This window comes from Sphaeramia orbicularis, chromosome 15 (assembly GCF_902148855.1).
Source record: "Sphaeramia orbicularis chromosome 15, fSphaOr1.1, whole genome shotgun sequence".
NCBI lineage: Eukaryota > Metazoa > Chordata > Actinopteri > Kurtiformes > Apogonidae > Sphaeramia > Sphaeramia orbicularis.
In genome coordinates, this window is record NC_043971.1 from 54,655,029 (window position 1) to 54,677,289 (window position 22,261).

General features: G+C 41.8%; 1 protein-coding gene across 1 annotated transcript; it reads right to left on the reverse strand.

Annotated features, from left to right (window-relative positions):
• Positions 1-5,241: 5,241 nt before the first annotated feature.
• On the reverse strand, positions 5,242-19,763 carry pomt1 (protein-O-mannosyltransferase 1). Its single transcript, XM_030156465.1, is given in 23 exon segments — positions 5,242-5,590; positions 7,233-7,410; positions 8,333-8,459; positions 8,608-8,721; positions 8,816-8,913; positions 10,146-10,266; positions 10,377-10,469; positions 12,284-12,380; positions 12,462-12,557; positions 12,636-12,696; positions 12,699-12,727; positions 12,808-12,938; positions 13,734-13,866; positions 13,868-13,887; positions 13,993-14,086; positions 14,282-14,341; positions 18,121-18,229; positions 18,317-18,463; positions 19,262-19,312; positions 19,418-19,444; positions 19,447-19,520; positions 19,652-19,682; positions 19,685-19,763. Coding segments are annotated over 23 exon segments (2,145 nt in total). The 3' UTR covers positions 5,242-5,415.
• Positions 19,764-22,261: the final 2,498 nt, after the last annotated feature.

Below are 22,261 nucleotides of genomic sequence, written 5' to 3' on the forward strand. Positions count from 1 at the left end.
GTACGGACAGACATTTGTTTCTTTACTATTCAAACCCACCAATAGAAACTCTTCTCTCATCTGTCAGTGTAAGCCCCGCCCATTAAGTGCAGTTGAACTCACAAGCAAAACTTTTGAACTTGCAAGCAAAGAGGAGGGATTTATAAGCAAAATGATCTTATGTTTTTACTGACTAACATTAGTTTTGATTGACGTTGAAGAAATATTCTCTCAAAACAATTGCAACTTATTCTGTTTCCATCTCAAATGTCTTTTTTTGATTGCCACTTACTGTCGTTTGCTCTCAAATCTCTTTTTTGGTTGCAAATCTATCCTATTGATTGAATAATAAAGAAACAAATGTCTCTCCATAATTTGGCCTTTATTTGTAAAGTCATGGACAAATTTCAAATATCTGACACTTTGTGATCTCAAACCCCAGCACTGACCCTGCACACACAGAACTGGGAGGACATGCAGAGGACAGACCAGGATTCAGGACCCATACAGACCCAAACATCCACAAGTGACCAAAGGCATCGACTGATCGAAAACGGTTAATACCTGCTGATCCACTAACAAGCCTATCAACCCATGTAAATCACTGGTGTAAAATACAGTTTTCATCTTTCATGGTCATCAGATATGACCCATGTGGACGTTCAGAGACTCTGCAGTGAACGTGGAAACACTGTCATCTTCTCCAACACTGATTCACCAGTCCCCCCATGGAGTTGGATCAGTGACAGTGGATGAAGACACTGGGCTGATGTTCAGTTAATGACAGAAAAAAGAGTCACTTTTTCCTTTCTTCTGATTTGATGGAATGACCCTTGAATTTAGTCTGAGCTTTTATGAAATATTTTATGGTCAGTAAATTAAATGTAGGAAAACACGATTTTCTCTGAAAAATGCAAAATGCAGAGGCTGATACTCTACAGAAAGGTGAATCACATGAGAAAGACCAAAAAAAAAGTCATTTGAAAGTTGTGACAAAATAGTTCTGGGTCCTCAGGGTTCAAACATAGAATGTATAATTGTCATATTTTAATATAGTTAGCGCAGACAGACTCACACCAGTGACGTCACCAAAGGAAAACACATATTGTCATAGTGCAGACTGTAAACAGCAGGAGATACTGTAACATTCAGGGTCTATGACACCTGCTGCCAGCTGAGCAGGCCTCTAACAGCTGTAGGCCCGTCAGCTGGACTGCCCCTCTGAACGCCTCATGTCCGCGTCCTGCTGTGACTTGTGACCCACCTGAGCGTCAAACAGCTGCCGGTACACCTGGCCTCCGCACCGCTCTGCTCATGGCTGGAGCTAACAGGTTAGCATGGGGCTGCACATGCGCACACTGCTGCGGCTCCGGCCCGGGTGGAGGACAGGCTGGAGGACAGGGTGGAGGACAGGCTGGAGGACAGACTGGAGGACAGGGTGGAGGACAGGGTGGAGGACAGACTGGAGACAGACTGGAGGACAGGGTGGAGGACAGGCTGGAGGACAGACTGGAGGACAGGGTGGAGGACAGGGTGGAGGACAGACTGGAGGACAGACTGGAGGACAGGGTGGAGGACAGGGTGGAGGACAGACTGGAGGACAGGGTGGAGGACAGGCTGGAGGACAGACTGGAGGACAGACTGGAGGACAGACTGGAGGACAGGGTGGAGGACAGGCTGGAGGACAGACTGGAGGACAGGGTGGAGGACAGGGTGGAGGACAGACTGGAGGACAGACTGGAGGACAGGGTGGAGACAGGCTGGAGGACAGACTGGAGGACAGGGTGGAGGACAGGGTGGAGGACAGACTGGAGGACAGACTGGAGGACAGGGTGGAGGACAGGGTGGGGACAGACTGGAGGACAGGGTGGAGGACAGGCTGGAGGACAGGGTGGACAGGGTGGAGGACAGGGTGGAGGACAGACTGGAGGACAGGCTGGAGGACAGGCTGGAGGACAGGGTGGAGGACAGGGTGGAGGACAGGGTGGAGGACAGACTGGAGGACAGGCTGGAGGACAGGCTGGAGGACAGACTGGAGGACAGGGTGGAGGACAGGGTGGAGGACAGACTGGAGGACAGGTGGAGGACAGGCTGGAGACAGGCTGGAGGACAGGCTGGAGGACAGACTGGAGGACAGGGTGGAGGACAGACTGGAGGACAGGGTGGAGGACAGACTGGAGGACAGACTGGAGGGACAGGCTGGAGGACAGGTGGAGGACAGACGGAGGACAGGCTGGAGGACAGGGTGGAGGACAGGCTGGAGGACAGGCTGGAGGACAGACTGGAGGACAGGCTGGAGGACAGGGTGGAGGACAGACTGGAGGACAGACTGGAGGACAGGGTGGAGGACAGACTGGAGGACAGACTGGAGGACAGGGTGGAGGACAGGCTGGAGGACAGGCTGGAGGACAGGGTGGAGGACAGGGTGGAGGACAGGCTGGAGGACAGACTGGAGGACAGGTGGAGGACAGGCTGGAGGACAGGGTGGAGGACAGACTGGAGGACAGACTGGAGGACAGGGTGGAGGACAGGCTGGAGGACAGACTGGAGGACAGACTGGAGGACAGGGTGGAGGACAGACTGGAGGACAGGGTGGAGGACAGGCTGGAGGACAGACTGGAGGACAGACTGGAGGACAGGCTGGAGGACAGACTGGAGGACAGACTGGAGGACAGACTGGAGGACAGGGTGGAGGACAGACTGGAGGACAGGGTGGAGGACAGGCTGGAGGACAGGCTGGAGGACAGACTGGAGGACAGGGTGGAGGAGAGGGTGGAGGACAGACTGGAGGACAGGGTGGAGGACAGGGTGGAGGACAGACTGGAGGACAGGGTGGAGGACAGGGTGGAGGACAGACTGGAGGACAGGGTGGAGGACAGGGTGGAGGCGGAGAAGACTACCTGCCTCTGGGGTGACGAACTCTGCTCCTCTGAAGAGACAGTTGGATCACTTTTCTCGGAAACACAGTCCATCCACCACATCCGGCCGCTCTCTACTGTTAGCGTCTCTGCAACCATGGCAACGTGTGTGTGCGCGCGCGCGTGTGGGTGTGTCGCGTTTGTGACGTTTACTGTCCGTGGGAAAAGTCGAACATTCTTTCTCAAAAATTCTGCAGCTCAGGAAGAAGTTGGACAAATGTGTTTTTCTGGCCAAAACAGAGTAAACAACCGCAATACACGTGGTTTATTCCAAAAAAAAAAAAATGTTGTCTCTGTTCCAAATGTAATATTTTATCGGAATAATCTCTTTCCAAACCTAAAATGGAAGAAAATCTGGTGTTTACCTTGTAAATATGAGTAATAAACAAGATAAAGGAAGTTTCTTCAAATCAGTTCATCGTTTCTATCCTTCCAAACTATTCCTACAAAGATATAAAAAAGATATCAGTGTAGTTCACTCCTTTTGTAATCAATCAGAGGAGAATATATATCACCTGTTGTGGTCCTGTCCCTTTTCAAATATTTTCTGGCAAGACGTCTGTTTTTTATTTGTCAATATATATATATATATTAGATATATATATATATATATATTATTATATATATATATATATATAAATAATTTCTGATTTCTCTTTTACTTATTCAAAAATATTTTTGGTATATGCTCATATCCTGCTAACAAATCAGATCAACATTACATTATCAATTTAATTCTATTTTTGGCAAAATACCACAGTCACAAATGTAAATTCTCAAATCTCAAACCTTTTTTAATTTTTAAAACTGAGCTTACCCGGTATATTCCAAACAGTCCATACTCTAAAAATAGAAAGCAATCAAAACCATTGATTTAAGCGACAGATTTGAACTTTGTGTAATTGCTTTGTTTGTTTGTTTGTTTGTTTGTTTGTTTGTTTGCATGGTTTGTCCCTGGCTATGTTCTGTTCTGTTCATGTCTTATTAGTATGTTAATACTGCGTTGTACTTGTCATAGCATTATTGTACTTTATACAACATTAAATAAATAAATGTTTGGGGGAAAAAAAAAGTTGTACATTCTTTATGTCTACAAAGAAAACAGGTCTAATTTCTCTGTTCTCTCTGTTTCATTTCAAGTAAAATAGAAATGATATCTCTACAATTAAGCTACTCAAATCCAGGTACCCAGATACTTTAACTCAAAATCACTGGACTTGACATTTCCTACAATAAATGTTAATTGGTATTTAAACACAACATACCATTTCTTCAAACCCTAAATCAGGGCTGTCAAACTCATTTTAGTTTGGGGGCCACATTAAGCAAAATTTGATCTGCAGTGGGCCCAACCAGTAAAAGAATAACAGAATAATATAGAAATAACATCAACTCCAAACTTTCCTCTATGTTTTAGAGCAAAAAAAGGAAAACTATGTATGAAAATGTTTCCATCTACCAACTATCCTTTAAAACAGTGAATAACATGAACAAACTGAAATTTCTTCAGAAAACTAAGTGCAATTTTAACAATATTCTGTCTCAGTTTATCATTTAAACGTGTAAATTACAACGTACAGATCCTAGTGGATCAACAAACACACAAAAGATTTAATAACAGGCAGAATATTGTTAAAATTACACTTCAGACATTTTAAAATGTTCGTATTTGTTGAGGTTATTCGTGTTTTTGTGAAATGTTAGTTTGTTTTAGTGTAAATACAGTAAAATGACATGAAAATGTTTATGTTTACAGGACAAAAATTTGGAGTTGTCATCATTTATGGGTTATTATGATAATATTTGACTGATTCGACCCACTGGAGATTAAATTGGTCTATTTGTGAAACCTGAATGAAAATGATTAATGTCTTCAGTGTAATTTTTGCATTTCACAAATTCATTCCGGGGGCAGACTGGACTCTTTGGCGGGCCGGATTTGGGCCCCGGGCCACATGCTTGACACCTTTGCCCTAAATTAAGGACTTAGGTTTAAAATACTTAATGGTTGAAACACTCCTAAATCATGACTCCAATAAAACTGTTGTATTTATATCTCAATTTTTAGTTACCTGTATTTACATCTGGTGCTTAGATGAATTTTTATTGATTTTATTTTTTTTTGCAGATAATTAAAAGCAGGATTAAATGAATGAATGTTGCAGCTGCTGGATCAAATATTGCGTTAATAAAAATATACTTTTGAAAGCATTTTTTGGGGGGAATAAACTGTATTATTCATAAAAGATCATAAATATTTAATCCGTATATTCTGAATCATCCCAAAATACGTCTCAAACTTACATGTTCATATTCACGTCAGAAAATGCTTCAGAAACGTTTGAAGTAGTTCAGTCTTTTATTTGAATCACATTAAATCAGCCCACAGGCTCCCCCTTGAACTTCAACAATGTCCTCCACAGAAATACCTGATGATATATTCAGCAGTTCCTTGTAAACAGAGAAAGGGAAAAAACCTTTCAGTACTGGTCCACAGAGAGAATCTGTCTCACTCCATCTACCGGCGGCGATACAGGATATCCCAGGAGTCTCTCCACTTGAGTCCTTGCAGCTGATTGGCTGAGAGCTCTGGTTTGCCATAAGTCAGAGGGCAGAAGGTGCGATAGGACAGGAAGACGGACAATGCCAGAGCCAAGATGCACACATACAGGGAACGTTGGTGTGCAACACAGCTGCAGAGGAAATGTTAGGTAAACATGAATACACACATACAGTCAGTGCATACAGTATAGTGCATATTGTAAAGTAGTCAATAGAGCCTGTGCATGTGTTAGGCTTAGAAAACAGCATCCACCACCCATCAAATGCAGTGGCTGATGCATTGAAACAGAATGTAGAAATTCAGTTGTATCAGCTGTGACATGCTTGCTTTGCTTGGATGTGAGGACACACAGGAGATTACAAAGGTAACTTTAGATTCACCTCAAAACAGAAGAACATGGGAATGAATCTTGGAAGCAGAGGTGAAGTAAAATCTGACATCTGCTGAATTCCAGTAACATTAGCTGATGAACTCCCATTTCATGTTAGTCTGTGTTTTACAGTTGTTTTCTGTGATGATGTGTCTCAGTAAAGTCACAATGAAACACAATATTTGTTCAATTTGATAAAAGCCAACAAACAACTGCACTTACAAACTGCAGCTTGGAAAAGATAAGTATATATGCCTGAAACTTGCAAAAAAGCTTATCTAGTCTGTGGGTCAATGTTCAGTTACCATTCTGGGCTGGTGCAAGAGGAGCTGTGTGCTGAAACTGTATCAAACAAAATCTGGGTGTGCCATTTTGAATAGGTCTGATAAAATGAATAACAGCTCATGATTTGCAGATGGTATGGTTAGGTTTATCAGCAGAAAAGATGCTGATCATCAGTAAAGCACAGAATCAGTACAGCCTCCACATGTCAAAGGGTGAGGACCCAAAGTAGGTGGGTGAACATTTTTATTGGGTTGGCAACTGTCAAAATCAAATATACAACAAATGTAAGATATACGAATTCATTTTTATTATTAAGATACAAGTGTCTTCCAGACGAGTTTATAAGAGTTGGCAATTAGTCATTAAAGCCATGTGATGTGCACAGGCCTCAGTTACAAAAACAGTATGTTTTTGGAATCCACCAGGCACACAGGTAGACAACAGCTTTCATTTCCAACTGAAATTTATATATATATATATATATATATATTATATAATATATATATATATACATATACATATACATATACATATATACACAGGGTGGGGAAGCAAAATGTACACTGATTTAGTTGTTTTTTCTCAGCAGACACTACGTCAGTTGTTTTGAACCCAAACATATACTGATGTCATAATCATACCTAACACTATTCCATACCTTTTCAGAAACTTTTGCCCATATGAGTAATCAGGAAAGCAAACGTCAAAGAGTGTGATTTGCTGAATGCACTCGTCACACCAAAGGAGATTTCCAAAATAGTTGGAGTGTCCATAAAGACTGTTTATAATGGAAAGAAGAGAATGACTATGAGCAAAACTATTACCAGAAAGTCTGGAAGATACTATTAAAGAAGAATGGGAGAAGTTGTCACCCCAATATTTGAGGAACACTTGCACAAGTTTCAGGAAGCGTGTGAAGGCAGTTATTGAGAAAGAAGGAGGACACATAGAATAAAAACATTTTCTATTATGGACATTTTCTTGTGGCAAATAAATTCTCATGACTTTCAATAAACTAATTGGTCATACACTGTCTTTCAATCCCTGCCTCAGAATAGTGTACATTTTGCTTCCCCACCCTGTATGTATATATATGTGTGTGTGTGTGTGTGTGTACCTGAGTCGATGGGCGTGGACATGCTCCAGCAGGGCGGGGCTCAGCAGGTGCAGGTAGCAGAGGGCTGGCAGGTAGTGATAGAGGAACAAAGTTTTCTCCATCAGCAGGAACGGAACAAAGTTCACCATCCAACCTCCAACACAAACAGCGCCCAGAGACAGGAAGCGACACCACTCACCTGAACACACACACAGCTCAGGTAAGAACAAAGATGTCCATCAAGGAGAAACATTGGCCTGTTCTGTATTTTTCAGTAAAACTTCCTTTTTGTCATCTGTTTCCTACTAACACAATATCAGTCCATCCTGGATTTTGATTTTCTGTGATGAATGGGTAATGATTTTCAGTGATTTCAGTCTTTTTAGGCAAGTTTCAAGAGACTGAAATATGTTCAAAGCACTTTTCTCACCAGTTTTTTGATAAGTTATAAAAGCAGCAGACTGCCAGCAGTGATGAGTAGTTCACAGTCCATCAGACATGTAGTGATCTAATAAGGAGAACATGATGGACATGATGTTCACATGTGTCTAGTGCACAGAGTCATGTTAGAAACTGTGTGTGTAGAGTGTGTATTGAACCAAACAGATTCACAGTATTTATACAACATACACAGCAATTTATTTAACCCATAAAGACCCAAATATCCACTGGTGACAAAAACCATCTACTGATCTAAAATGGTTTGTAATCCTAGGTTTATAAAAGATGTAAATAATTGGTGAAAATACAGTTTATCATTTTTTCATGGTCCAGATATGACCCATTTGGACGTTCAGAGGCTCTGTAGTGAAAGAGGAAACATCGTCATTTTCTACAACAGTTTGATAAATGACAGTGGACGACAACAGTGTGTGTGTATATATATATATATATATATATATATATATATATATATATATATATATATATAAAAAATACATGATTTACACTGAAAATGAACAATACAGAGGATAATATCAGAATTAAATCAAGAAAAAAAATCATCTGGGACCTTCCACAACAGGTGCACTGGGTCTTTATGGGTTAACATAAAAACAGGGCATGGCATTCCTGGATCCAAACATTGCAAATTCCTGGGGGGTCATAGAGAGTGTGTGTACCATCAGGCAGGTCTTTGAAGCCCCGTCTCCTCCTCAGTAGGTAGATGACTGCCAGCAGGTGATAGACCAGTAGACTGAGGTTGGCCACGCCCCATGACACCGGGTTACCAATCAGATGGATCTGAGCCTGAAGCAGACATCATGTGACAGATCATCACAGAAACGAAACACTAAGATCAGGTTTAAAGTGAGTCTATATAAAATACATCTACAGACACATGGCCAATCCCAGCACAGTCCATTTGACAGAGTGTGTTATATACGTTTTGTCTTACGTTGTTGGAAGAATGCAACCAATATGCAATGTTGGTTTCCAGGGTGATCCACTCTAAGGGGACGGAGCTGTATTTATGTTCAGAGTCTTCCTGTTTCACCGTCAGCATCTTCCACTGCCGTGGCATGAGTGCATATCATCCCATCATTAGCATTAGCACTACACAAGGGGACACTCTGGTTGATGAGCTCATGTGTTCGGTGTCATACCTGAAGTTCCATAAACTTCGCCCAGAAAGATATTTTTCTATCCACATTAATATGAGTGGGAGAATGAAGCTCCGCCTCCCGCTCCTTTTGTTCTTGACCTGCAAAGATATGAAGTTGAGCATAACCAGTCTACTTGTGCATCTGTCTGATTCCTATACTGACATGTATAACAACAACAAAAGGTTTATGTATGAAGGAGTAGTTGGGCCACACTGACAGAACAAAAAAAACTAAAGATTCAAAAAACTGTCACAATATTATGATAATATATTCTAACAACTACAGCTGATTAATCGATTAATCAGATTGATTTTAAAAATTATTCAATAACAATTTTCCAGAATCGAAGCTTCATTTCCTTCATTTGGCTGCCGCCAAACATTGGTTCCACTGTTGTGTTTCACACAGACACTTATTGTGACGCACACGATGCCAGGATCCACACACAGGTGAATGTTCGGTCCATGTTCAGTTGTTCGTCAGTTGGATCCAAATGTGTTGAAGACTGCAGTGCACTGATTGTGTGTAGATGTCATTGGACTGGTTTGTTGTTGTTTATATCTATGGATATTTTTATATATACTTTTATACTAATGATATTGTTGTTATTTCTATATAGATATTTTTCTATATCCTTTTATTTTTTTGTGGTTGTTGTTTCAGCTGGTTCTGGAATAAAGGACAAGTTGTTTGTCATTTTCAGACATGTCTGTTTCACATTTTTACAATTTTTTCCGCCTATTCAAATAATCACTTAATCGAATCGATGAAAATAATCAATAGATTAATGGATTACAAAAATAATCGATACCTGCAGCTCTGTAACATTATGTTGCCTTGTTCTGAAATATTAATTCTTCCTTCTCATAACATAATGACTCTTTCCTTGAAAATACTGACTTTATTCAGATTATACTTATATTAGCTATACCAATATTTTTGACTGTAATAGTGTATACATAACAACAACAACAACAATAATATTGTGCTTTTCAAGGCACTCAAAGCGCTTTACATTGGATCCATTATTCATTCACTCCACACACACACTAGTGTAAATTCCACCTGTAGTCCTGGGGCAGGCACATGGAAAGATGGCTGCCAATCTGCGCCAAACAGCCCCTCCAACCACCACCAAACATTCATACGCATTCATACACCAGTGTGAGTAGCACTGAAGGTAAGGAGGGTGAAGTGTGTTGGCTAAGGACACAGCGGCACATGACGAGAAGGACTGGAATAGTTATTGGACAACCTGCTCTACCTCCTGAACCACAGCCGCACCTAAAACTGGATAATACTTCATCATAGGAAGTGTCAGAGGTCATACTGGTTCCGTATCTGTGCTCCTCCACCGTCCAGCTCAGACTGCTGCTGTGAACCTTAAACAACTTCTCTGCTACAACCTCTAACTGACGGAAACCCCAGTCTGGAAGAGAAGCACCACTCAGCTACACACACAGACATATACACAAAAAAAGTGTTGTTATGGCCTTGTATGGACGTTTAAAAAGTTGGAGAAAATGGGGTTTTGCCATATTTGGTGACTTCCTGTCTGTACCTTCAGGACAGCTGAGGTGTTGACATGGACCAGTCGCACCTCAGACAAGATCGTCTTCCAAACGTCAGACTCTGCCTCCCTGTTGGAGATGTCCTGAGAAACAAACGAGCAACATCAGGTCTGGCTTCTGTTTTCAATGGACACAAAGGTCAGAGGTCACACAACACTTTGAACCCACTGCAGGCCCCAGAACCAGTTCAAGGCCCTGAGTTAACAGGTTATGTCCCACATTATGACTGTTTGCTGACGTCCTGCTTCTCTATTGGCCAGCTAACATCTGACTGAAAACTTTGATGAGCTATTGACATAAACCACATGTCCCAGAGTATCTTTGCATCTGACATTTATCAAGTAAAATCATGTCTTTATCAGAGCTAACAATAGCTGCTATTGGAATTAAAGAGCAACAGAGGTGATGGCACTTTCAACACTTTTTTCACTCCAGTGGAAGTTCAGTTACTTTTGTAAAAAATGTTAAAATGTCTTTACTTCAGTAAAAGTGAAAAGTAAAGACGCTAATATAAACTCAAAGTAAAAACTAGGCATTTTGGTTTGACTCTCACATAATTTTGGTTATTTATTTATTATTTTAGGGTTTTTCTGTGTCTTCTTGACATGTTGAATTCAGACGTCAGAATGCATTGATTTTAAATAATTGTGATCGGACTAAACAAAATGAACAAAATACGCACTAACCCACAAAACCACAGACTGATTCATTTTTGTCATTTTAATATATCTTGTTTCAGTTTTCATTATCATCTTGTTTTGTCTTTTATGTTTGTATCTTTTTTATTTACAATGTTGTCATCTTGTCTTTTATCAAATTTTGTTTTGGTTTATCTTTTGCATTATTAACAGTATGCAATATTGCAAAAAAAAAAAATCCTCTAAAATGCATTAAGAAAAAAGTAATGAGTTTATTCTGAAAATGTAAAGTGAAGAAATTTGAAATTTAGGGAGTAAAATAAAAAAATGTCAGAAAAATAAAATCTCACAGCACATATACTTGAAAACTGAAGTAAAGTAATGAAGTAAGTCATTTGTTGATAAGGTGTTGCACCCCTAATAATAACACATTTCATCATGACAATGGTGATGTGAGATGCCGTAATAGGGTAACAGTGTTAAAAAGTTCCTATCTCTGTAGCTAATATTACAATAAAAGTGAAGGATAAAATACTTTATAGCTATTGTTGAAGCTCTATGGTCCAGTGTGTAAGAGTACCAAAATGCAGAGTGTAATATTCATAGTATTTCAGTATTTCATTTGTGATAATCACATGAACATCAGTAACATTGTTTTTTCATACCCCTAGAATGAAACATTTATATCTACAGAGTGAACAGGTCTAGACAGAGTTCACCATGTTTTTAGAGCAACTCAGAACAGACTTCCTGTTCTTTTACATTTTATTATAGGCAGCATCCGGCACAAACATGAACGAATGTTTCTCATTATGTCCGAGTGTGGACTAGTGGTAATATCCCCATCAGTAAAAATCACAGATCGGACAAAACAAGCAATGACTCTGACGAGGGACTTTAAGGTTTTTAATGGCCATTGTAGTGGCGGCTAAGGCGAGGGGTATCCATTTGACTGCTAATAGCTATTAGCCACTGCCGTTTGCCACAACTAAATGCAAAAGGAGGTGATTAGTTTAGTGATTAGTGAAGTGATTAGTTTGTCAAAGCTGCCACTCCACAGTTGAATGGCCAACAGACAGCATGAGTCACCATGCGCTGCTCACTGCACCCTGTCCAACACACAGCCAGTCATAATGTGTAACCGTCTGTAAATGCAGGACTCCAAGTCCATTTGCAAACTGATTCAGGACCTCCACTAGCGGTATGAAAGTGATGCGTTTCATTTTCCAGAATAATTCGGATGACTCATGTTCCCTCACCACTTTCCACAGGTTCTGCGGAGCCATGGAAACGTTAAAGTCGATGTAACCTGACACCTCCTGGGCATGAGGGCTCATGGGAGCTGCAACATCATGACTGACACACAAACATCACATGTGATACTGTCCTTGAATGCACCACAGACAAACAGTGATGTCACTGAGGTCATGTGTTTACCTGTTGAGGAAGCGAGAGGTCATTCCGTGAACCAGCTGGATGACATCACCGTGACGGACAGGTCGGGGAGGACTGCTGACCACCAGGTCCTGTCTGAGAGACACAAACAGTTGAGGAGGTGGGGCTACATGGACTGCATCTCCCAGCATGCACACAAGGACAGGTGACCCACTGCCGGGATCTTTGATGATCCACCAGTTGTTGACATCTTTGAAAGGATAACAGGTGACCTGTGCTGGTGAGAGCTGCCCCGCCCATTATCATACCTTAACATGCGCAAAAGAACACAGGTCAGTTCTATGTGACAGCGTTCTGATTGGCAGCTGTCACTGTGAGTTAGCAGCACCTGATTGGGTAGTTGGCTTTGTGTGAGTGAAGCCAGCAAGGCACAGGCTGGGAGGCCGAGTTTCTTAATGTCACCTGACTGCCGTAGGAGACTTCCAGAGGCTGACCCTGTGTGATCCTGGAGAGGCCACCCTACACGCACACACACACGCACGCACGCACGCACGCACGCACGCACGCACGCACGCACACACACACACACCACACAACACACACACACACATACACAAATCAATCAGCTCCAGTAGGGTTAGGGTTTTGCTCCTGTAGTTTGTGTGTTTGTGTTCTGGGTTTATAGACTACACTATACAACAGCGGGCATCACTCTTTAGTTTGTGGCTGCAGCTGTTGTAGAAAAGCTTGTGTTTGGCATTTTGGCCTTCTCCACCTTGGTTTTTGACATCAGAAGTGGCTGTAAATGCGGTGGGTGAGAGGGAGCAGAGGGAAGGGGAAACTCAAGCCAACGCTCACAGTAACTGACTGAAAACCACAGCGTGAAATACACGCCTGCATCCACATGTGCAGTGACTCATATAATGTTGAAGTAAGTGAGAATCTTTTCTGGTGCATGCTCCAATGAGTGAGGGCCATTTAAGAGTCCGGAATCCTGTCCTAATAATACAGCCATGCTGAACATGCTAATCAAACCGCCAACCAACACATGTGTTTAACAGCATCCTGTGTAGTTGTGTGGTAGCTACCATACTAAATTCAGCTGGCACTGAGGATGTGACAGTGAAGATGACTATGTTTCACCCCTTAATTAGCAAAACATTGTCAGGGCGTGTTATCCTTTTGTCTGTGGAGTAAATCTGTGGTTAGGCATTTGTAAAGGTTAGGGGAAGGTTCACATGAGGAGCTAATGCATTATTGTGATGGAATGCCCTGACGAACACACACATGAATTTGGGTTTGTGAGTGTGTTACCTCCAGGCTGGCCTGGAAGGCAGAGCTCATCAGCTGGTCATGTGGTCCGCTGCGGTACAGGATGCTCAGGTGGATATAAAACCAGAAGATGTAGAGGAGAACTGGAACTACCAACAGACACACTGTTCGACACACACTGCACACACACACTCAGCTACACACACACACACACACACACCACACACAGCCTGTACATTAGTGTCGGCTTGTCGGCTTTTTAATCACTTGGTAAGTGCACTCAGTGTGAATCTTGGCTCACATGACTGACAGTTTGGTCTCCAATCAGGTTCCAGGTGTGCACAGAGGCCACGCCCAGGAGAAGCAGGTACGAGAACACGCCCATGTACTTCACCCTGATCACATGCACACAAATGTACGCACAGTGACTGTGTTCACAATAGTATACATATAGGACCTTTTATACTACATACTGTGTATATTTGTACACTTCATGCTACTTTTTATGATAGGTATGATTCCGATTCAGCATGCCATACATTAAAACAGGTACAGGTTTCAGATCTCACACACAGTGAGGAGCTTCTTACCCAACAGCTGCTGCACAGGAGGCTCCAGAGAGGAAGAGCCAGAAAAATCTGAACCATGAACTGAGGAAGAGGAACAGGGGAGGAGTCTGTCAGTGACAAGTAATCATCTTCAAAATAATAAACTCATGTTATAAATGTATGACAGTAGATTAAGTGTTAGTGGCCCAACTCCAATCCCCATCCACAGTTCAATGATCTGGTCCCAAAATCCTGTCAGACTTTACTGATGTCAGCTGGTCTGAAACTGAGTGTTAGAGGTTGCAAGGGTTCACAATGGTGTCAAACTAACGGGATAGCACTTTGGTACATGACGTCACATGACATCATACGGTAAATATATGAGTGATGAAGACATGACATTAACATGAACAACGACCTGAGGAAAATTCAGTTAACATGCAGCTAAAACTAAAATACTACAAAATGAAGTAAGTGATTAATTCATTATTTAGGCCATAAAAACAGTCATGGTAGTCAACATTTCATTCCTTTGCTGGTTTGGGACTTAACTCAGTTTGGAATAATCAACTTTCTCATTTCTGTAAAAAAGTATTATGAAAGTTAAAAGAATTCCAAACATCAGCCAATTTAAAAAAGGTATAAAGAGATGGTTTATACACAGTATAAAATTGTAGAAGGCATCTGAGTACTACCAGATGTTTACTGTGTTTTTTTGTTTTGTTGGTTTGTCTTTTGTTTGTTTGGTTTGTTTTGGACTGCTATTTTGTTTACTTTATTCAATTCTTTATTTTGTTGTTTATTCATTTTGTGTTGCCTTCAAGGATGTAATTTATTTTTTGTATGCCAGTATAAGTGGGTAGAGTTAGGGTATGTATGTGCATTTTTGGGAAATGACAATTGTGGTTAACAATTAACAACTAGAAGCACTCGGAGAGCGCAGACCTCCGCCAAGGCTGATCAGTGCCCGCCCCACCCCGTGGGCCCCCCCACCCCGATCACCAAAATTTAATCATTTCTTTCCTTATCCCATTTCCAACAAACCCTGAAAATTTCATCCAAATCTGTCCATAACTTTTTAAGTTATGTTGCACACTAACGGACAGACAAACAAAACAAACAAACAAACCCTGGCAAAAACGAACCTCCTTGGCGGAGGTAAAAAGATCCAAGGGAATTGATTTTTTTTTGTGTCGTTAAATGCTAGACTATTGTGTTGGAGAGGGGGGAGGGAGTAAATAAGGTTTACGCTTCCTCCCACTCCTTTTCCAATATGCAAATGAATTATTATGTTATTTCCTGTAATATATACATTTTCATGTTATTGAAATCTGTTTAAGTTATAGGCACTAAGGTAGGATTATTAGGCCCGAGCCGAGTAAAGGCCGGTGCAGGCTATTGAGTCTGCATGTGGGCGCATGGGGACGAAATCGCCAGTGACAGCTGGTCGCCTTTCGCCACTGTCGCCACTCTCACACATATTCACATTCACAGCACTGAGACCTTTCCGACGATGTACATGACATGTGCCCAAAATCGCATATTTACACCGGCTCTGAATGAATGGGAGTCAAGTGGACACGCCCACTCGGGGTCAGTCACATGTGTGTAAGTGCACGACACGTGACATCTGACCCCACAGACAGTGGGGGACCTCGAGAACTTTCAAAAAAGGGCAAATACGTGGTTGCCATAGAACGGCTATATGTTCTTGCTCGATTATTATTATTATTTTTTTTTTTTGTCTTATTTTTCTTTCTCCTGCGCTTTGAGCTCAATTTTGACCCTCTGAACATTTACAAAACTCACCAATTTGCCTAAAATTCAGAAGTGTGAAAAATTGAATTTACATATAGGTTTCTTAGATGTCGGTAAGAAATGTTGCGGCAGCGCCCCCTGAAAAGTGGAAATGCATTGCGCCAATGGAGCGCGGTCCAACATAAGTTTGTCGTAGAGCCACGAAAATTCGGTACACAGATTCATCATGAGGAGACAAACAAAAAATATTATTATGGCCACGCCCCTAAACCAACCCTTTGTCGGCCATATGGATTGAAATTTCCAAAATGCTGAGTCAGCGTTTTCACCTTAAGTTGTATTTTAACTATCTCCTACTAAGCCGTTTGGCCGAATGAGCTCAAAATCGGTGTACAGTATCTAGAGAAGTGGGGCATCAAAAGTTAGCCGAATTTTTTGAATCGGCATCACCGTTTTTGTGTGACGAGGTTGCAAACTTTGCGAAGTTTTTTCGAAAATTTACCATCACAAAAATTGCTTCAGCTCAGACATACGAACACCGATTTGGCTGAAATTTGACTCAGACGTCCATCTCCCAGGCCTACACCCATTTATTAAAAGAAATTGACATTTCGCACTATAGCGCCCCCTACAAATGTACATTTACAAAAATGACATCAGTTCGGACATACGAACACCGATTTAGCTCAAATTTGACTCAGACGTCTATATCCCAGGCCTACACCCATTTATCAAAAATTTTAAATTCAGCGCCATAGCGCCCCTACAATGTTACCTTTACGAAAATTACTTCACGTTAGACATGCGAACACCAATTTGGCTCAAATTTGAATCAGTTGTCAATCTCCCAGGCCTACACCCATTTATCAAAAGAAATTGCCACTTCGCTCAGTAGCGCCCCCTACAAATTTACCTTCACGAAAATTGCATCAGTTCAGACATACGAACACCGATTTGGCTCAAATTTGACTCAGTGGTACATCTCACAGGCCTACACCCATTCAGTGGAACAAATTGAATTTTGGCTCATAGCGCCCCCTACAGATTTATTTATACAAAATTTTGTTCAGTTCGGACATACGAACACTGATTTGTCTCAAATCAATTGTCAATCTCCTAGGCCTAAACCCATTTGTCAGAAGACACTGAAAATTCAGACAATAGCGCCCCCTACAAATTTACCTTGACGAAAATTGTAACAGTTCAGACATACGAACACCAATTTGGCTCAAATTTGACTCAGTGGTACATCTCGCAGGCCTACACCCATTCAATGGAACAAATTGAATTTTGGCTCCACAGCGCCCCCTACAGATTTATTTATATAAAAATTTGTTCAGTTCGGACTTATAATCAGTGATTTGTCTCAAATTTGAGTCAATTGTCAATCTCCCAGGCCTACACCCATTCATCAGAAGACTTTGAAATTTGGTGCTAGAGCGCCACCTGCTGAATGATGAGCATACTTCTACTGGACGTGCCCTTGGCGAGGGCCTTTAGATGCCGCTTGCGGCTTTAATTTTGTTTGTTTTGCTGCATATTCGACATGGACTGACCTGAACTGAAAAAGAAATGTTCGACTGAAGAGCTTTTCATTCAAATCTTTGCAGTCTTCTGATATGTTTTTGGGCTGCACGGTGGTGCAGTGGTTAGGACTTTTGCTTCACAGCAAGAGGTGGAGATTCTATGCTCTCCAGTGTCTGCATGCATTCTCTCCGGGTACTCTGGATTCCTCCCATCGTCCAAAGACAAGCACCTTAACAGGTTTTGGTCAGTCTAAATCCCCATAGGTGTGAGTGTGAGACTACATGGTTGTTTGTCCGTTTATGTCAGTCCTGTGATGAACTGGTGACATGTCCAGGGTCTACCTCACCTTTGCCCGTTGGTAGAAACAATAGGCTTTATCCCTCCACGACCCTCTCAAATGATTTGATACTTTTGTGAACCCAAAACCCAAAAGTTAAACCCAAAGTTTAACATTGTAAAACTGTGGATTCGCTCAGGCAAAATCTGCAGAAGATGGCAACTTACAGAAAACAGCCATAAAGTGAGAATGGCCACTGTATTAGGTATTCATGAAAAAAACTGTCTAAATATCAGAGTTTAATGATCAGAGGTCTCACCTGTGTGGAGCATTATGAAAACGCAGATAGGAGAAGAAGGCCAATAAAATGAAGAAGATGAGAACGGACTCCAGTAACATGAAGCGTGATTGGACAATTAGAGAATTCTCTGAAAAACAACAAAGGTACTCAGTATGATAATATAACAATGTCAACATGTGACAGTAGCTGCTGATGTCAGTGTGAAGGTGCTCACCCAGTAGCAGTAGCAGAGCAGCTCCCAGTGCTGACAGATGAGAGAACTTCAGCTCCAGAGTGAGAAGATAAACGAGAGGAACACACAAAGCACCACACAGAGCTGGCAGCAATCTCAAACTCCACACACTGACACTGCCAGGGTACTCTGTACAACAAAACAAACACGCCCACATTATAGAGCAGGGCTGTCAAACTCATTTTAGTTCAGGGGCCACATTCCCCCTAATATGATCTCATGTGGGCTGGACCAGTAAAATAATAACTGCAAAAAATGTACATTTATATTGTAATAATGTTTACATCTACAAAGTTTCCGTAAAAATCTGAATAATATGAACAACTTGAAATGTCTTCAGAAAAACAAGTGCAATTTTAATAATATTCTGCCTCAATTTATCAGTTTATCATTTACACATGTGCGTTACAACTTACATGACTATTACAAATATACAAAACATTTAGTACCAGGCACAATATTGGTAAAATTGCATACTGTGCTTCTCTTAAGAGATTTTCAGGTTGTTCATATTTGTTCAGTTTATTCACATTTTTTGTAAAAGGATAGTTTGTTAATGTAAACATTTTCATGTGATTTTACTTTTTTACAATAAGGCAAAGAGAAAATTTGTAGTTGTCATTATTTAAGTTATTATAATAGGATTTTACTGGTCTGACCCACTTGATCATATTGATCTGTATGTGGAACCTGAATTAAAATCATTCTGACACCACTGATTGTTAATATCTTCAGTGTAATTTTTGCATTTCACAAATTCATCCCCAGGGCCGGATTGGACCCTTTGACGGGCCAGATTTGGCCCCCGGGCCGCACGTTTGACACCTGTGTTATAGAGACTCAGTACAACAAACTAAAACCCACCCACATCCACACTGCAGAGGTACTGTAACTGGAAAACAAGGTCAAAGGTTCAAGTCTTCCTACCTGCTCCAATTCTGTTCCACACAATGTTCCCATCAAAACCTCCCAGGTAGGCTGCAGCACACATAAGGCAAAGCAGAAGCAAGGAAGACTGATTATGACTAGGACTGAGTGACTGACTTCAGCAGTGATGAATGTGTGGTGTCCATGTGAACAGACCTCCAAAAGCCAGTATCATGTGACCGAGGGTGGGCCGCTATCATCAATGAAGAACACTCTCTTCATGTAGAGAGACACAAACTGTCCATAATATACATCAAACCTACACACACAGAGTAAATCACATGTCAGATGTCTGAGTGTCCATGAATGCATCATTACAGAGACAGTGAATATAAGTAATGGAGTAAGAGGTGTGTGCGTAAGTAAGGTGCAGAAAACAATCACACTCACACCACAGCATTAGGGTAGCTGAGGTGGCTCAGCGGGTCCAGAAGGCCAACAGGGAGACCAGCAGGAGGATGACGTCCACCTGGGCTGTCACCAGCAGGGGGAGCTGCACCATGACCTGACACAAACACACAGCATCTTTTCATTCAGACAAGTTTTAATCACTGGTAACAACAATTTAGGACTGAGTTTCCTAAATTTACACACTGACCGACATATGATGTACATTACACATACAACATACAATGTTTTCCTTATAATCAAGCTTTGCATTTGGGTATAAAAATGATACTTTGTTATGCGTCTTCACTCCAGTAAACAGGAAATAGTGTAAAAGTAAAATAAAAGGTAATTCAAGTTTATGTTTCCGGCTTGGATGAAGTTAAGGTGTGAGAAGATTCAATGTAAACATCTTTTCAAAGTCTCACTCTTGAAATTTTTAATACATTTAAGACTAAGTTTTGGACAAATTATTTTCTATTTAATCAGTGCAGGCAAATGACCATGTATGTATGCACAGGTAGGTTTTCTGTAAGCACAGAAGTTAGTCCTATTTGTCCAAATGTGTGGAAGTAGAAGGTCCAATGGAAACACAGCAGTAGGTTCAGTGGGGTTTCCAGGTTTGTCATTTATTATGCATTTCCAGAAATACTGAGTTCACCGCAGAAAACCATGACCCAGTTTGACGGAAATAAATGGAAAAGATGCGAGAAGAAAGACTAACATGTTAACACAGATGACATTCAGCTGGGATTCAGACCTCATACATTTGAATGCAAGACTTTTTAGTGACTTGAATTCTCTGATCCGTAATGTCTTTTCCTCCAGACTCCCTGGAAGTTGACAGTAGTTTTTCCCAGACCTGAGCCCTTCACAATACACACAAAACCATTCAAACAATGACCCAACATAACACGGTCAACTATGGAAACATGAGATGTTGGGGGGGTGGTGTTAGCTAGCTTACAGACAGAGCTAACAGCACTGACCAAACTAGCTGTGTTAGCATTAGCCCCAGCCCCAGGCTAGCAGAACCCACAGCTCCACCACTCACGTCCGTGTGTCAGCCGTTAACGTCCCACCATCCCGTACACACAGCTGCTGGAGCCGCACCTCCTCTGGACTCCGGTTTGTGTGTGTGTGTGTGTGTGTGTGTGTTTGGAGCAGTAGTAGATCGACGTTTCTGGGATGATTAGTGCTGCCTGACGAGCCCCTCAGGGCCCAGCTGCTCAGCCTGTTACCATGGAAACACAAGCTCTAACGCGCAGACTCTTCTTCTTCTTCTTTGTTTTTTAACGGCGGTTGCAGTCTTTGTTAGTGCATTTCCGCCACCTTCCGGATGTCAGTGAGCCTCTCTATGGCTCACATGTTATATCAGTAGAAATTCCATTGTTTTATATGTGAAAAGAAAACAAATCCAAAGTGCAGACTGTCCCTGTACGACGGCGTGTTAGGGCCACATAAGAAAAAAAAAAAAAAACCTTGTCACTACGAGAATGAAGTCGTTATTTAATGAGAATAAAGTTGTAGTTTTAAAAAAATGATTGTTTACAAGAATAAAGTCGTACTTGTACAAGATTAAACTCCTAATATCCTGCGATGAACTGGTCACATGTCCGGGTCGCCCCTGTGTAGCTGGGATAGGCTCCAGTGACCCCAGTGACCCCAGTGACTCCTGTGACCCCAGTGACCCCTGTGACCCCAGTGACCCCTGTGACCCCAGTGACTCCTGTGACCCCAGTGACCCTGTGACCCCAGTGACCCCTGTGACCCCAGTGACCCCAGTGACCCCTGTGACCCCTGTGACCCCAGTGACTCCTGTGACCCCAGTGACCCCAGTGACCCCTGTGACCCCAGTGACCCCTGTGACCCTGGTGAGGATAGAGCGGGTTCAGAAAAGGAATGAATGAACTCCTAATATTTGAAACTTCGACAGAGTTTCCAGTTTTACAGCGAAGGAAACCAGTGAATCCGATCCTCTCCTTCTGTTGGATGAAGTGACAGTAGGATCCAAGTTTGTTCAGAAACACAACCCTGTGTGTGTCACTTCTGCTGGTTTCCACTCATAGTCCCTGCAGACGAACACTGCAGCAGTCTGTCTGAAACTGAAGAGGACATTTAACACACATCATGTTCTGTCATAAACCCAAAGGTGTGTGAACTGTCCTCACAGTCCTGTCATGTGTGGATGGAGGCCAAGCCTCAGTATGGGAACCTTTGTGTTTGAGCCCAATAAAAGGAGAACTGCAAGGCAGATGTTCACAGGTCTACATCCACGGCAGGAACAACTGCTCAGTATATCAGGACTTTATTCTCCAAATATAACACTTTATTCCTCATTAAATAACGACTTTATGTCTCATTAAATAACTTTATTCTCATTAAATAACGACTTTATTCTCATTAAATAACTTTATTCTCATTAAATAACGACTTTATTCTCATTAAATAACTTTATTCTCGTAGTGACAAGGTTTTTGTTTTTTGTTTTTTTCTTATGTGGCCCTAATACGCCGTCGTATCCCTGGACAGTAAACGAATAACAGTGAAACAAAATAGAACCACAGTTTTCTTCCCAGATGTTCTTCAGATACCTGCTGCTCTCCGTATATG